Source organism: Epargyreus clarus, unplaced genomic scaffold (assembly GCF_041222505.1).
Source record: "Epargyreus clarus isolate Ecla_fem2 unplaced genomic scaffold, WU_Ecla_fem_2.2 ptg000006l, whole genome shotgun sequence".
Lineage (NCBI taxonomy): Eukaryota > Metazoa > Arthropoda > Insecta > Lepidoptera > Hesperiidae > Epargyreus > Epargyreus clarus.
This window is the reverse complement of record NW_027332214.1, coordinates 457,737-474,874: the sequence shown is the minus strand read 5'-3', so window position 1 is coordinate 474,874 and position 17,138 is coordinate 457,737. Positions and strand designations below refer to the sequence as shown.

Here is a 17,138-nt window from a genome sequence, read left to right as displayed (position 1 = left end):
TTTATAGTTTATTTTTACGTATTATAGAGTGATTCAGTTACATTTTACGAAGTCCTTAGTTAGCAGATATTATTTATCACATAAAACACTCAGTTTGATGTTTGTTCTCGAAAAGCTCCTGCTGCGCGCCCCACTGCCGCCACCACCGCTGGCGTCACCATCATCGTCTTGTTTTTGTACGTGTGGATGACTTGCTGGAAAATAAACTATATTACCCTTATGAAGACTTATCCTAAAATAGGTACGTATATTTATGAATGTTTTCAATGAATGCCTGATTAGGGGGTAGTAACATTTCTGTAACAAAATTAATTAAAATACAAATATATTAATGAATAATCTCATCCAAGCACTATTGGACGATTAAATATCTTACCAAAACCAGCTTAATGAGGAACATTGCGAAGGTGAGGAAAGATATAGTCATGAGCGCGCTCTCGGAGGAGGGGAACTCGACGTGGCCGCGCGCCGATCGCCGCCGCCGGCGCTGGCCATCATCGGGCCACGCCTGCTCGATTCTCTCCTCTGTCGTACCAAAAATACATATAGACTCGTCCTTTTTGGATGTCGTTAAAAATAAGCTATCAGGGATATATCTGCAACTTTACAATTTCACTAATAAACTAAGTATATCTTAAAAACTGATGAAATCTTGCAACCTTACCTATATTCGATAATATGTTGTTCCGAAGAATCTCCAGATACTTTATCTTGCCCTTAAAACTTCGCCGAGTGTTTCTAGATATATTATCGGTTACCAATTTCATAAAGTTCCATAACACTTCTATGTTATTTTTTGTATTATTACCTATTTTGTTACTTTCATTTTTTGTTTCTTGGTCATTATGTTGCTCATTCATTTTAAATATATTTGTTGCATTTTTTATTTCCATTTGTAAGCCTGGAATTTTATCTAAATTAGACTTATTCATTTCGGTAATGTTATAATCCATAGGCCTTTTGTTTAAGCTGGATGTGACTTTACTTTTATTTTCGTCATTATTAGTCTTACTCTGTATTTTTAAAGAATTTTTTGATGATACCTTTTTATCTTCGTCCATTTCATTGTTTGCAGGTATATCAATGTCTTCTGCAATTTTTATTTTATTGAAATTGTCTCGAATATTGACTTTCACGCTGTTTTTATTTAAATATAATCTAGAGTCTTTATCGGAATCATTAATGGTATGTTCATTCACGTCAGCAACATTTTGATCACGTTCTATATGGGGATTTTTATCAACCGTGAAATCAAGTGTTTCATATTTTGGAGAATTTGATATTTTTATTATTTGAGATTTGTTTTTATCAATCGTTTCCTTATGGTATGATTTAAAAATATTTGGTGTATTATTCGGAGTTAGAGTCCTTCGAATCGAATATTGCGATGGGACATGTGTGTTAGTTTTCACGATAGTTTCACCAAGTGCGTCTCTTGTGTTGTCGTTATATTTTCTCTTTACATTTATGGTTTCTGAATTTTTCGTATTCTTCAAGTTCGGCGCTCTTACAGGTCCATATTGTCCGTTGAAATTTATATTTTCGATATTATCATAAAACATACCAATAGTAAATTCGTCTTTCGTTTTACTTGGCATTTGAACTCTCTTTATATTTCCAACACTTGGGATCCTGGTGACTACGCCTCTGTTCCATGGGCGTTCTGTAATGGAGTGGTTAATATATATCCTGTTAGCTTTGGTAGTATCTTCATATCCGGTAATTCTCCGAGAGGGTTCCTTGCGGTAGTGGTTTTGTGCAATTTCCACCCACTCACCAGTCACATGGGATACGAGAAGCAGTAACGTGAACATGCTCGTGATAATCATACGTGTGACCCTAACCGTGAAACGCGGCGACACCGTATACAGTGTGACAGTTAGGTCAGGGGTACTTAATCATTATTTATGATTATATTTCATATGCTTGTTAAAGTATTATTTCTAGCGTTAGATACAGTCTTTCGTTTTAAAAAGTATGCAAGAACAAAAAAAAAATAGATTGAGTCCAATACCCTAATCTACCTATTAATCTGGCAGATTACTATTCTGTTTTTAAAACATGATTTGGTTACGTTTCGTCTCTTGCGTTTTATGGTAGTTTTATTTCGACTGAAATTATATTGATAGGTACAAGATTTTGTGATAGCAGCGTGACTAATCACTGGTTTGATTACGTCTTTCCGCGGATTTTAAAATTAAAAATAAAAATCTATATACCTTAAAAGTAATATTCGCACATGAAAGGATATTTATGAATTCAAGTTAATCGTTTTGGGCAAAAAATATGACAAAAAAGTACTTCCAAAACCAATGTTATAAATATTATAAATAAGTTATAAATAAGGTCGTAATATTATAAAGCGGTCGTAATATTATAAGCGTGTGTGTAATAGTATAAAGCGTGGTCGTCAGCGGTTTCCAAAGGTTGAGGAGCGGTGGGCTATTATTCGCTTCATGCACGCCGTTGCAAGCGCGGAGCGTGACCCATTACTCCGCAAACTACAGGACACTATTACAGCTACTTTACGCTTTGACGAGTCAATGTTAATTTACTTACTTTTTAATGTATGACAATATTTTGTATGCTTAAAAAAATGTACCACATGACTAAAATACAAGAATATGGCAGAAGCATGGACTAGTATTTTTACGCTACACAATCTATATCTCGGCGAATCTAGTAGAAGAATGTTTGTTATATAAATAACTTTAAGAAGGGTCTCACTATAAAGCTTACCTTTAAACCTAGTTAACTTCGCTTACTACACTGCATGTTTTAGTAACAGCGTAGCTATATCGTGTGATCTATATTTAAAATAAAATACCAACATCTGTTATGTAAACGGCATTTATTATTTTATTAATGTGATATTGTGACTTAGTCAAAACAAGGGACCTGATACACAGAAATACTTGAACACTGTGTCATTCAGTTAATAATTCGCATAAGTTCGATAGTCAAAACAACGAGAATCAAAGTTAGTTACTTAATGCAAATTATCTGTAAGTACATAGCTTTTCGAGAGATTTATGTTTTCAGGATAGCTATCAATTATTTTTTGAAGTTAAACATTGTGTATTTCCGTAGTTCTGTGACACAGGTAATAAATTTTCGTAACAGGCCTTGCTTTAAAATAAAGGAAGAAAACAAAACAGAGTCCATAATATATAACAATATCATGGTTATTATACGGTTATATCATTAGAATACATACTATAATAATTTTAACATTTTTTTTTAGAAATGTCGCATTTACTGTTTCATATATTGTCGCAAACATCAACAAATATTATCACTCGGTACGTAACAACATTATGAGTGAAATATCCAATTATTTTGCAAATAGTTAAACTTTATATACATATGTATATTATGTTTATACATGATGTTTAGGGTGGGAACTCGTGGAGAGTTTTGTTTCCGCCTCCGCTTTGTCCTTCTTACGGCGCAATTTATTTTCGCGGCGTACGCGGTTGTCCGCTGTTTCTGTTGTAACAGCGGGCAAATTGGTATCGATCACTTTCCGTCCGACTAGCGGTTGCGTTCCGCAGTTTGAGTCGCCGTCGTTACCGCGAATAAGTAACAGTACAAAACTATAGTCTCGTGAGTTTTGAAATAAATAATTATTACACGTCCACACACACGGAGGCAGACGAAATACGTTCCTAGAGTTCTCCCCCTCACTCCGGCGACGAAACAGTGGCACCTACACTACGCTCGTATTCATATGCCCAGATATTATTTCACCTATTTAATGTTTAATATTTTAATTATATTCATATATGGTTAGGATTTATCACCTATAGTCGTGTTTATGTAAATAGTCATATAGTGTTTTGTTCGTTCATAGCACGGCCGTCATATCACATGGTATGGGTGAATAAACTTTTAGATTTAAAATATAACGCAAGAACTATCCTTGTGTATTATTTCATTAATATTATTATAACATGATATCATCATTATAAAACCTACAAATATACAGCTCACACATTTAGCACACTTTTAACATCATGTTCACTTTGACACATCTTTACTCTACTTACGGTACTAAATAGTATTTAGTTCATGATAGTGATAAATATTAAAATAACAAAAATATTTTTTACATTTTTAATATACGCGTGGGTGTCAAAATAGATGGGAAATGGTATCAACAAAATTATCGAAAGATTAAAGAATTTAAAGAATATCACTTTATATTATTATGTGATTTCTAGCGATTAAATGACTATCTACAAATAATTTATATTCTTTTGTTCCAGTTGTACTTACTATTATAATATAATAAATATCTAGCCGCCACTCTCTGACCTATGTAAAATGTCAAATTTATTTCCCCAAGTCTACCGCCTTAGGGTCGAGTTCATACTATAAATAATAACAAAAAATAAAACATTGAAATACACTAAATATTCATTTAAAATTGATTATAAAAAGTTACATAAAATAAAAGAGATCACAGAAATATGAAATAGTGAAATATATTAAGTGAATAACATCACAGATTCTGTAGCAAAAAATGTTAAGATTTAAAAATTATTAAAATGATTAAAATTGTAGAAGCTTTATGTAGCGTTAGAATAGCTACCGATAGCTGTTCTAAATTATCGTAATATGTGCGTATTTCCTTTCTAAGCTTTAATGTACTATTTTTGTAATATAATTAATTATTTTAAATAATTTACAAAGTGGATAATAACTGCAAATGGATAACAACTTATCTATTATGCAATACCATACTAAAAATACAAAAAATATTGTATAAAAATGTAAATTTTTAAAAAATTAAATAAAAACGTGGTCATTGTAAAAATAAATAAAATTTATTTTGACATTAAAATATATCAAAAATATAAAAGTATGTTGGCACTATGATTAGGCAATTCATTATGATATTACTTGGCAAAAAATAATTGCTATATGCTCGTATAAAATAATCACGAGTTCTGTAAAATATTATATAAAAATGACATAATTATGCTTTGTAAATGTATAGTAATTGGTGTGTCCGTATATATATGAGGTTTACTATACCTCCGTACAAACAGCTACTACTAACCACAACACAACACATCATAATATATCGTTCACATCAATTCCGACCATTCAGCAATGAATATTTATTTTATATTTTTAAAAATTATCTTGATATTTTCACATCATGTGTAGTTAAGAATCAATACAAATGTTTTATTAAAAATACTATTTTTTGAAGTCAATCCATGAGCCTAATTTTTTTAATGGTTTAAATGTGTCTTATCTTATTTTTTTTCCATACAGAAATATTGTGTTATCGGGCTTGAAGGACCATACTCTTTGAATTTATTATGCATTATTGTGAAAATAAAATCCATTCATTCGTCACACATACACACAATTCGTACGCATAACTTGAACTCTACTCTAGTTAGGCCGTGATAACGAGGCTCCACCCGTTTATTACCACATACATTATTAAACTTCATAGTAGAGATTAAATAGTTAAATTCAATATGTCATTCTGAGACGAAGAAAACCTAACATCGTTTTATTTTCTCTACTTCATAGTATGGAGTCTAATAGTAAAAATTAATTGAATGTAGACATGCATCTAATATACGAAAATGTGTTCGAACAGCGATGTATCTATTATATTTTGTGCAACAGTTAGTAACATTATTAAACAGATTATAAATATAAGTGTAGAATAAGAGTCAGTGCGTCTGTATGTACAATGAGGTATGTCTTTTAAAGTGGAATAGTCATATAAGTTTAGAATTTAATATCTCTCGACAATCTATATGCAATATAAAAGTTCATTTAATATATTATGTATATTTTAACTTATAGTGCTCCTATCTGGAAGAAATATCGGAAGACTACAAGACTTCAGGTGAGAAACAGTTACCCAGAATTACCATTTTATACATTTGTTTTAATCCAAGATCCACGTTAAGTATATATATTTTATTTCATAACACATATGCGTTATCCGTTTAATCGCGAATTCAACTACCGCAATTTTATTAATAATGCATTGAATAAATTGACTACTGATATTATGAATGCAAATTATCTGTCATTTTTATATATTTAATTTGCTTTTATGAATTAATGTACCAGGTGATTTATTACAAATATATACTGTATCATAGAAGTGCACCTTATGATCCAGTTATTTCGTGAAAAATGGCAGATTTCGACGAAATGAGTAACTTTAACCCTGGCTTAGGCAAAGCCTAGATAGTGTTACTGGTCTAAATATATAATCTAATATATGTTTAGGCAGCCTAGCCTGTTCAGGTATTTGGGTGGATTAAGGGATTATCATCATTCTTAACCCGGATCTTGAATTACCGGTATACAGTTACCGATATATTTACATAGTTATATTATAATAATATAGCTGTCATTTCAACACTTAAAACTAAAATAAATTGAGAATTTCACAGGATGATGCATTTACTTGTACTCACGATAGTCGTACCGTGGCGTATCGTCTTATTGACCTTATGTACCTCGCAGTGAAGGTAATGTCTTAAATACTATGTTAGATTATCTCTTACACAATACTTAGTTTAAATGAGTAATATTACACTTATAACAGATAAAACATACAACATCTTCCTTACACTTCTTACATACTACAGCACAATGATACAACTTAACATAAATTATTTGTGATGTTATTTGACTATTATTCAGCTGCACATTGTAGTCTAAATGTTTAGTATATCATATATCATTCTTACAACGAACTCTGTTACTTTTTACGAAAATGTTAGAGATCATAAATATACATAATTATACAAATCACTTGGGTTTCTTTTATCATACTGAATTGACACTTACAAATGTCAACTATGTTAAGTGTCAATTCAGTGACTTACGTGTCAGAGGACTTGTGATGAATATATGACAGAACATTGATAATTCCGTCTGATAAATGTAGTGTTGATGTCCTTGAATGTATCATAAATTGTTATATTAAATAATTCTTATACATAATCTTACGCACCATTCAACATGTTCATTTAAATGTTGTAAATTCATAACAAAACAAATTGATTGTCAATATCCACTATTACTAGAAAATGTATAAAAATCTTACTGTAAATAAATAAAAACATGTAAAAAACACATTAAAATAGCAACAACTGCGGGAATGTGATGATCTGAAGAACTTCTGGCTTACTTAAAAGAAAAATAAAAGCTTGTAATAAGCGATTATTTACATCACAGGTAATAAAAAAGGAGTAAGATACACAAATATAAATAAAATCAATTATAAGGATTAGTAAATCATATGCATCATAAAAAGTAAGGAGTAAGATACACAAATATAAATAAAATCAATTATAAGGATTAGTAAATCATATGCATCATAAAATATCCGGAGTCCGGAGTCCGGAGTATCATGTCAAATTATTTGAAAATTGGCTAAGTTTCTTACAAAATTACCCAGTCTATAGACCGCGTCCTTCAATAAGTGTGGTTAATAAGGTTCCTGCGTTATGCTTATGCGACATGCATCAACCACAACTTCACGGTTCCGTTTGAGATATATTTGTGTAAGCCAGAGGCATTATATGTAAAATGCTTCGAGATTATTGTTTTTTACAATGGGCTTCACGGTCTTGGAACCCTAGTTTGAATATCCATTTCAAATCGAGTAAAAATCGATTTTACGTCAATTTGTTAGCTGCGTAAATATAGAATTAAATGCGTTCCTAATTCAATGGTGAGTTATATTAAAAACTTATAATCGAACTAAATTCTGATAATGTTACAACAGCATGAGTGTTACTATTCACTCTATTTTTAGCGTTATTCGCTTGCGTAATTCCATCCGCAACTTCGCTCGAACTTACTCAATTTTAGTATGATCAAAAAAACATTTTTGAATTTTAATATCTCTGTGCTGTTACACTTTGCATTTGATTAATTATATTAATTCCACTCGACGCGGGGTCACGTGTATTATCGAGGTGGCGTGCCGGCGGTGCGGGGCGGGGCGGGGCGCGGCGGGGTCACTTGACGCGCACGAGCAGCTTCTTCCAGCTGAGGCGCGGCCGCCGCGGCGCGCCCGGGGGCTCGGCGCCGGACACTGGAGCCCCGTGGAGCGATCTGCAACACCGGGGGACACGATCAAGATGACAGACGCGGTTTAGAAGATGGTAGAACCGATTGTGGTTTGACTCCGGCGCCTCATCGCCACACCAATTTCTGCTTAATAACAGCAGTGTTAAGCGCTACTGTGTTCTGGTTTGAATGATGTGGGGTAAGGTAAGTATGTCCCATACTTTTCCGAGGCGTTCCAGCTTAGTCCTCAGGGGTAGCGGCGCATCTGTGGCCGACCTCAGGTAACAATATCTAATCCTATTTGGAATTGATTACAGATGTTCATGGTAGCCTCTTAGTTGGACTGCATGCTCGTCTGCTAGTCCTTTACTATTTATTATTTTAGAAAAGGAGCGTGTGGAGTGTATTGGATTGACTCATCCATGAGAGACACGTTTACAATATTTGGTAATGGGGAACTGTGTAACTTGTCTTTGTTGTAACGTGACGCGTTTCATCGTATCCTTGTACTATTTGTGTTTATGTGTGTACGTACAACGGCGTATGTATTAGCTGTCAAAGGAAAAAATAATATTTGTATTAATTCATGAGTGTACACGTGCAGGCGCGCGCTTGCATGCATGTGTATATATGTGTGTGCGTGCGTATGTGTGAGCGTGTGTGCGTGCGGTACTCACGGTCAGTGCGGCGTGTATGTTGTGTGTGTGTGTGTGTGTGTGTGTGTGTGTGTGTGTGTGTGTGTGTGTGCATGTGAGTGTGTGTGCGTGTGCGCGCGGCACTCACGGTCAGTGCGGCGGCGTGTCGGCGTAGCGCGTGTCGTCGGAGGCGTGCGTGAGGTAGCGCGTGCCGACGCGGGCCTCCAGCGCGCGCAGGTCGCGCCAGGCCTCCGCGCTCTGCAGCCACGCGTGCGCCGCGCACTTGTCCACCGACAGCCGCTTGCGCTGCTTCACTTGCAGCAGGTTGTTGATCAGGTCGATCGCTGAGGAGGGAACGGTTTAGGTGCACTATTTACTTCACGTACTGTTATCTAGTAAAACCAAGTGGACAATATACTCTCCGTGTACGTACACGTACTGTGTGCAAAATTTGAAAACTACAAAAATATAAACCATTTTTGGAAACAACGTTAATTTGGGATTTTGATGTCATAGCGCAAATAAGAAAAAAACATAGAGACCTGTCGTCAAACAAGTAATATTAACACCGTTAATCTTTATGCAAGATATTAAGAAAACTTCAATAACCCAATTAATACTTATGATGACATCTATTGCGAAATTACGAATTTGTCTAATAATAATAATAATCATTTATTTCAGAAGTAGATTCTATGTTATAAAATTAATAATCACAAATGTCAACAAATAAAATGAAATAAAATAAAATATAGTATTAGTAACAATTTTACTTACAACTATGTTAGTAAATTACACTATGGAACCATATTATCAAATTCTAATATCTGCCAAGCAACCTACCTTCAGCGGAGATCTCCCTCCACGGCTGCGGCGGGTACATGAAGGCGGCGTTCTGTATCTGCTCGGCGATGTCCTCGTCCTCGTTGAAGGGGAAGGTGCCAGACAGCGACACGTACACGATCACGCCGACCGACCACATGTCCAGCGAACGGTTGTAGCCCTTGTTGCGAAGCACCTCCGGAGCTAATGGTACACGGATGATACACATTAAAAATGTATTTTTCTATGTAGGCATACACAAGGATTAAATAAATTGTTTTTCACTATTTTTCCAATGCTACTAATTACATAGCTACGAAATGACGTCACAAACCCAAGAATAATTTTAAAATAATTAATATATCGTTTTTAATAACTAATGAAAGGAACAGGTTTTATTAGTTATACATTCTTAGACTTCGAAAAAAATAAGATTACACTTTACCATATTAACATAAAACTGGCGACTTTTCTCCAACAACAACAACAAGGGGTAATGTTTTTGGGGTAGAGTTATGTAAGCGTTTATATCTGTAAGATCAATTGCAACCTGAATGTGTAAACGGATTTTGAAATCTTAGGTGTTCTTAGTTTCGTTTTCGTAGATTACTAATCTATTAATTATAATATTACTAAACTAACTATGGAGACTAAGCTGGGACGTACCGAGGTAAGCGGGCGTGCCGACGACGGAACGGCGGAAGGACTTCTCGCCGATGATGCGCGCGAAGCCGAAGTCGCACAGCTTCACCTGCGGGAACTGCTCGTCCGACGACAGCAGCACGTTCTCCGGCTTCAGGTCGCAGTGCACTATGTTCTTCTCGTGCAAGTGCTTCAGCGCTACCAGAATCTATGCGCCATATAAATTCTTGTTACATATACCCTAAATAATATTATAAATACGAATGTGATTTCGTTTGTTTATTTGGTATGATTTCACGCGTTAAATACATAACCGATTGTCAGGGGTTCAGGGTATAGGGTACCTTTTATTGCAAAAAAAGTACTGTTCCCGAAGGATATAGAAGCCTTTGACTGCGAGCAAAGCCGCGGGTAAAAGCTAGTCATTTTACCATTCGCTAGGTGGCTTACTTAGCTAACCTGGATAAAGATATTGACGATTTTTTAAAGCTGGATGTTAGACATTTATTGCTGAAATTTATCATTTAAACATTAAAGTACTCGGCCAGAGCCTACGTTTAGAGATAATGATGCAAGGCTGTTACACAGCACGAATGAATAGTAAGGGTTCCTCATATAGGAATTTAGTCTTTGAGGTTGTTCTGAAAAGTCATAAGCTTCCCGAGGAAACAAGTACGCAGTAAATATAATAGATAATAATTCTCGTTTGGTATATGTCGTCGTTGATATGTGTAGCAGACTTTAAAAATAAACGTAGTAAGATCACCTGCGCCACAAGAAACTTGGTGATCCTCTCAGTGAGCCGGCCGCGCTCGTGCGAGAGGATCATCTCGAGCATGTCGCCGCGCAGCTTCTCCATCACCACGAAGATGCGCTCGCGCGTCTCGAACATGCGCTCGAGGTTTACGACGCCCGGGTGCGACAGCTCCTGCAGGATCGCCACCTCGTTCTTCAGCTGCGCCTCCTGCTTCGTCGGGAAACGTAGCTTGTCTATCACCTGTGGAATAATGTTGGTATATTGAATTATTTATTTGGTAGAGTCCGCGCCAAACTGCTAGTCCGCTTCGAATATAGAAACGAGTCGCATCGCAACAGCAAATCTGGACGCACGGTCTCCCGCCAAGCCGAGCAAAAATCCAAAAAAATAAAGCGGCACGGTCATACCATTCTTTTCTCGAAGCAATTCGGGCCATTTTTGACCTTGTAGATATTAGCGGGACGAAGACAGCGCGGGACCCCCCGACACCCGCCCGCTGTCTGCTCCCGCCCACGGGTACAGACACCCTTACGATACAGAGTATATGCTAACTAAACATGTGCGCAACAACTTCAGAGCGGACTATACGTTTGGCGCGGACTATACTTACCAATCGTTTGTTTGAAATAGGCTATCGAAGCTTCATTTTTTTAATATGACGGTCATGTGCTGAAGTTGTTGCGAGCAGGTATAGCCATTCAATTTGCTATGGCGACGCTATTTATTTCTATATTCAGAGCGGACTATAATAATTTATTATTTTTGAGTGAAGGGTATACCTACCTTTTCATATACTTAAGTATAAATAAATTTCATTAATCATCATTCATTATCATCAACTCATACTATTACTATTCCACTGCTGGGCACGGGTCTCCTCTCAGAATGAGAAGGATATTTGGACATAATAATTTGCAGAAGGAATGTGGCATAAAGAGTGGTACCTTGATGGCGACAGGTCGTTGTGTGCGGCGGTGCAGGCCGCCGTACACGATACCGAACTGCCCCGAGCCCAGCACCTCGTCCGGGTGGATCTGGTACAGCTGCGCCATCTCCACCGCGCGCGGCTCGCCGCCGCCGCCGCCGCCGCCCTCCGCTGTAACACCGAAAACAAACTATAAGTATAACGTGTGTATAGCTTTAGACATGCCATTGTTGTCTGATGTAGCGACGCTGTGAATGTTCAATTTCAAAGTTACATTTTCTTTGACGTATTAGCGAAAACTGGTTACGGTGTATTTTTATTAAAGTAATAAAACCAGTATAATAAATAATTAGACCAGGTACCCCTAGAGGCCTACCTTCTATGATTATACGAGTTTCACGGCGGTACTTCCACGATCCCTGAGGGGTGTAACTCATTATCACTTTCCTTGTTTTATTGCTGAGATGATATTTTTTTGTGGTACAGCTCCTTACGGCGGCACAGCGGTCTCCTGGCGGGGGCACGTACCGTCGGCGGCGGGCGCGGGCGGCGCGGCGCGCGTGACGGGCAGCAGCGCGTGGCGCACGGCGGTCTCCCAGCTGCGCGCCACGTATGCACCCACTCCGGACTCCGCGGCGCCGCAGCCGCCCTCCGCTCCCACCAGGTAGTCCACGTTCGCCGTGCGCAGCTCGAAGCAGTGCATCACCTCTGGAAACATTATTTTAATAATATTAACAAACCGGGGATCATCGTTATTTTTGTGTAATTTTTATACAATATTTCTAAGCATTATATCCAAATAGTTCTAAACTGTTCCGTGTCAGTCACTTTAAAATCTACTCAGGCGTTTTTAAAATTAACAAACTGACTCACCGGCCTGGGGCTGTCTCGCTGTGTCGACAGCTAAGATCTCGTTTAGCGGGATCTCCTTGTAGTACTTGGTGCCCTGCTCCGATTGGAACAACGTGATCGACTTGCTGTCCAATCGCCAGTAGTGCCGCTTAAGCTGAAACACCAAAAATCAATATTATTATTCAAGTGAAAACTTCTTGAAATGCTATGAACTATTTGGTTTACTTCGTTTTTAAGTATTTGTAATAACAAGAATATTTTAATAAATCAGTGTGCCTCATCGTTTTATGTGACAGTTTGTAGACAAAGTGTATTACCATAAAAATTGTATTTAACATTTTTTTTTATATAGATGTGATGAAAGTCATATACTTTCATAAATACATTTTCACGATTTTGAGTAAAACAAATTATAAACAGTCCAACTCACAGTTTTATCCTTGTTCGTGAAGTGCACGAGCCAGCCCTCCTTGAGCCACTGCCCCTCGCGCTTCTTGGTGTGCTTGACGGACTGCACGATGCGCATCAGCGGGATGTTGGCGCTGGGCGACGACGACGAGCTGCAACCGTACACACATCAGCTCCCCCTGACTCGCAGGTGGGGGTGTAGAGGAGGGGGAGGTAGTGGTGGTGGTTGTCTTTGGCGCGGTTGCATTTAGGTTTAATTTACAGGTCAATTCCTAGACAATTTATCGTTTTATTGGGAATAGCGTAATAAGAATGGGGCGTAAAGATAAATGGGGACTTGGGAACGTAGATTGTGTTTGCAGTAATGACACGAACATATAAAAGAACATGCAACATATAAAAGAAAAGTGAGAGGCAGAGTAGGTATGGAAGAAGAAAAAATAGTGAAAATATGGAAATAGGATAGTGAAATAAAAAGTGTACGTGGAGGTTGTGAAATAAGACTAGGACTGAGCTGACTGATTGTAATAGGTACGATATATTAAGAAAAGAAGTAAGACAGATAGAGTGAAAGAGAATACAGAAAAAAGAGAAAAACTAATAGGAATAAAACATAAATATAGAAATATTGGCTGTTTTAAGTCGTGGACGGTACGGAATTCACCAGAACTTAATTTGGATTGTTAAAGGTTAAATATTGTTAGCTTTTTAAATTTTACTTTACAATGTTATACAAACAAACTTAGTATGATATTTTTTCATGTTATTCCCGTCACCATAGTAGAAAGCTAACATAAACGAAAAGGAAATTTATCAAGTTTACATTATTATTTTCGTTCTTTTAATAAATTTATCCTCTACACCATCATGACGTTTTAGATTCATCGTGTTTATCATAGTTATACTTTTTCATACTTATACTTTAATATACCACACTAGCGAAATATTCCGCACATAGATATTCTTCTTCTTCTGCTCAAGAAAAGTTCTTGAGCACAACTTTTAGGTGAACAATTAGTAGTGCAATGTAGGACATAAGCAAGACAGAACAGAACCACCACCACTACCACCATTATCGCCCTTTGTGGGGGGTGTGGTCACCTGCTGGGGCGGCTGGCGGAGCGCTCGGGCAGCCCGTCGCGCTGCGGCTCGTCCTCCGCCTCGCGCCGCCGCAACTGCACCTGTGCAAATACACACAAAGGATTATTTGGCAAATCAGGTATGACCAATCTTCTACAAGTTTTGGGTTAAATTTAAGGATCTTCACGATTTGACGACGGCGACGACCTGCGTGGTGGAGCGGTCACCATGCTGGTTTGATGCGCAGAGGATCCCGGGCTCGATCCCCGATTAGGCAGATTTCTAAATGATGAATTTAGATTTCTGATTTTGGATCTGGGTATTTGTCTCTGTGTGTGTCCATAGCACCCACGATACAGGGAATCCTTGGGTGGGGCTGTAATTGTAGAAAGCGTTTTTTTTTATTTGCGATGATTACTCGCCCCACAAAAATGCGATAATTTACTTTTATAAAGGTGTTTTAAGATAGTCAATGAAATGAATGAATTTAGTGATTTAATCTTCTTTGAAAATTAATAAATATAGTGTTTACAGTAAACACTGATCTCAACGTCAAATATGTCCCATTGATATTTTTTTAAATAATAACTTTGATGCAAATTATAATTTGTGCTAATATACTTAATTAGCACAAATTATAATTTGCATCAAAGTTTATGATCACTGGAAGATCAGAAACTTAAAAAGCTATAAAATATTATATGTATGGTATACATATTATTTTATAGCTTCTAGTTTATTCGTGTATGCAATGAAAATTACAGCTGCTGTCAAATACAGTAAAGTATTAAACAAATATAGATGTAAGTGACCTCGGGCTCGTGTTCGTCGGCGGCGGGCTCGGCGTCGTCGGACTCGTCGTCGGCGGGCGCGCGCGCGCCGTCCGACAGCTCGCTGCCCGTGCTGCAGCTGTCCGGGCACTCGCCTGCACACACGTTACATACATGCGCTTTCATCTATTATGTTTCATTATAATGCCCGCTGCTTTCTGTAAAAAATCTATGCTGCTATTAAATTATTATTATTTTTAGGGTTCCGTACCTAAAGGGTAAAGACGGAACCATATTACTAAGATTTCGCTGTCTATCCGTCTATCACAAAGTTCTATCTCTGGAACCGTAATAGATAGGCACTTGATTTTTTTACAGAGGATGCATAACAGTGGCCGCTATAACAACAAATACTGGTATTCGAATTTTTACAACTAACTTTTGAACCGTTATAGGTACACAGTTCAATTTTTAACAATGTGTTTATTTTAATGGCTGCTACATTAATAAATACTAAAAAAAAACAATGGTTGTACGGGACCCTCCTGGTGCGGGTTTGACTTGCACTTGGCCAATTATTTTTATAATATTATATTTTATACTATTGTAATATCAATTTCATTAATTATGCAGTGTAGATTAAACTCGGAAACTTAAGAACTGTTTAATCAATATCCTCAGATCAAATCATGATAAATGTATAATTATTTATGTAGGTACACTGACCTATACGAGCAAATCAATGATCCTGATGTTGAATTATGCTTTATATAGATAAATCTGTGATTGTGTCTCAATATATGAAAATATACGATTGTATATTTATTATGTTAAATTGTACGTTGACAATGATTCATTTTATACTATAGTCCTATATATTGGATCAATTTCATAGATATCATGTTTAAACTCGCATTTATTCAACTTAATGTAAATAACAACAAAACACATTGCTTTCTGTACGAAACCTAATAACTCCATAATCTATATATATATTAATCAATTGCTGTTCGTTGGTCTCGCTAAAACTCGAGAAAGGCTGGACCGATTTGGCTAATTTTAGTTTAGAATAATTTGTGAAAGTCAAGGGAAGGTTTAAAAGGTGAGTAAATATGGAATATATTTCATAAATAGATACTCAGGCGGTATAAAGTTTGCCGGGTCAGCTAGTGTAAAATATATTCAACGCTACTAACTGTGATGATCGCGTATCACTGCGCCGCAGTCCTTGGGCACGAAGGGCAGGCACTTGCGGTGCGCGTTGTAGTGGCAGTCGCCGCACTGCAGCCCCTGCTTGAACAGCCCGCGCAGCAGCTTCTTGCACAGGCGGCACACCGTCGGCCGCGTGTACGTGTGCACCTGGAACGTGTGCGGGATGCCCAGCGAGCCGCCCGCCCACGGGCCCGTGCCGCGCTTGCCGCTGCTGCCCAGCTGCGTTCACACATCAAACAATCATTAACAACCCATTACTGTCCCACTGTTGGGCACGGGTCTCCTCTCATAATGAGAAGGATTAGGCCATAGTCCACCGCGCAAGCCAAGTGCGTATTGGTAGACTTCACATACATTTGAGATTATTTTTTTAAAAGTCTCTCAGGTATGCAGGTTTCCTCACGATATTTTCCTTCACCGTTTAACACGTGATAATTAATTTTAATACGCACATAACTTTGAAAAATCAGAAGTGCGTGCCTGGGATTCGAACCTCGGACCCCTCGATCGAGTCCAAGTTCTTAACCACTAGGCTATCACTGCTTTATCACTGTATTTTACTTTTATTTTAACACTGCATTCACACGATAGTTTACTATTCAAATTTAAATTCTTTATTGCTCATGCTTATTTTCATAGGTCTTACAAATTAATTATAGTACAAGCATGCAACCTGCTGGGTATTACAATATAATATCACCGAAATAACCCCCCCGGTGGCCGTCCTCAGCGCTGCGTAGAGGGCTCCGGGATCTCCAAAGGAACGCAACCGGAGTCCTCTTAGCGCGTTGCCCCGTCGGGCTCTGCCCAGGTGAGCTTGATGCTCGCCACACCATCTGGTGTGTACGACGGTATGCGACCACACATACCGCCGCCCTTCCCGGGGTCGCTTACCGAGCGGTTCGAGCTCCCACACTTACCGCCCGCAACCCCGGAAGCCCCCTTTTAGTCGCCTCTTACGACAGGCA

At 37.6% G+C, this 17,138-nt stretch overlaps 2 protein-coding genes across 4 annotated transcripts in view; both read right to left on the bottom strand.

Annotated features, from left to right (window-relative positions):
* Positions 1-26: 26 nt before the first annotated feature.
* Positions 27-1,859, bottom strand: LOC140742486 (uncharacterized). The gene is made up of 3 exons (XM_073073385.1): positions 665-1,859; positions 377-525; positions 27-194 (listed from the first exon to the last, which is right to left on the bottom strand). The coding sequence occupies exons 1-3, from the start codon at positions 1,827-1,829 to the stop codon at positions 90-92; spliced, it is 1,419 nt and encodes a 472-aa protein (XP_072929486.1). The 5' UTR covers positions 1,830-1,859; the 3' UTR covers positions 27-89.
* Positions 1,860-7,305: 5,446 nt separating this feature from the next.
* The window catches only part of PKD (serine/threonine-protein kinase D3), a 63,778-nt gene continuing 53,945 nt past the window's right edge, over positions 7,306-17,138 (bottom strand). For 2 of the 3 annotated variants that reach the window (XM_073073493.1, XM_073073494.1), the window contains exons 6-17: positions 16,155-16,389; positions 15,001-15,113; positions 14,210-14,289; positions 13,131-13,260; positions 12,722-12,854; positions 12,377-12,556; positions 11,868-12,019; positions 10,933-11,163; positions 10,191-10,374; positions 9,546-9,728; positions 8,851-9,046; positions 7,306-8,112 (exon numbers count right to left, since the gene is read on the bottom strand). In XM_073073493.1, coding sequence (XP_072929594.1) covers positions 8,853-9,046; positions 9,546-9,728; positions 10,191-10,374; positions 10,933-11,163; positions 11,868-12,019; positions 12,377-12,556; positions 12,722-12,854; positions 13,131-13,260; positions 14,210-14,289; positions 15,001-15,113; positions 16,155-16,389 — 1,815 coding nt within the window. In that variant the 3' untranslated portion in view covers positions 7,306-8,112; positions 8,851-8,852. The remainder of the gene's footprint in view (positions 8,113-8,850; positions 9,047-9,545; positions 9,729-10,190; positions 10,375-10,932; positions 11,164-11,867; positions 12,020-12,376; positions 12,557-12,721; positions 12,855-13,130; positions 13,261-14,209; positions 14,290-15,000; positions 15,114-16,154; positions 16,390-17,138) is intronic. The other variant, XM_073073495.1, reaches the window with a different exon arrangement.

Bases quoted from the DNA above. Each gene is read 5' to 3' on its own strand.
- LOC140742486 (XM_073073385.1), bottom strand. From the start codon at position 1,829: ATGATTATCACGAGCATGTTCACGTTACTGCTTCTCGTATCCCATGTG. The intron at 526-664 runs GTAAGGTTGCAA...TTGGTACGACAG, and splicing joins CAACATATTATCGAATATAG to AGGAGAGAATCGAGCAGGCG. The intron at 195-376 runs GTAAGATATTTA...TTTATTTTCCAG, and splicing joins TCCTCATTAAGCTGGTTTTG to CAAGTCATCCACACGTACAA.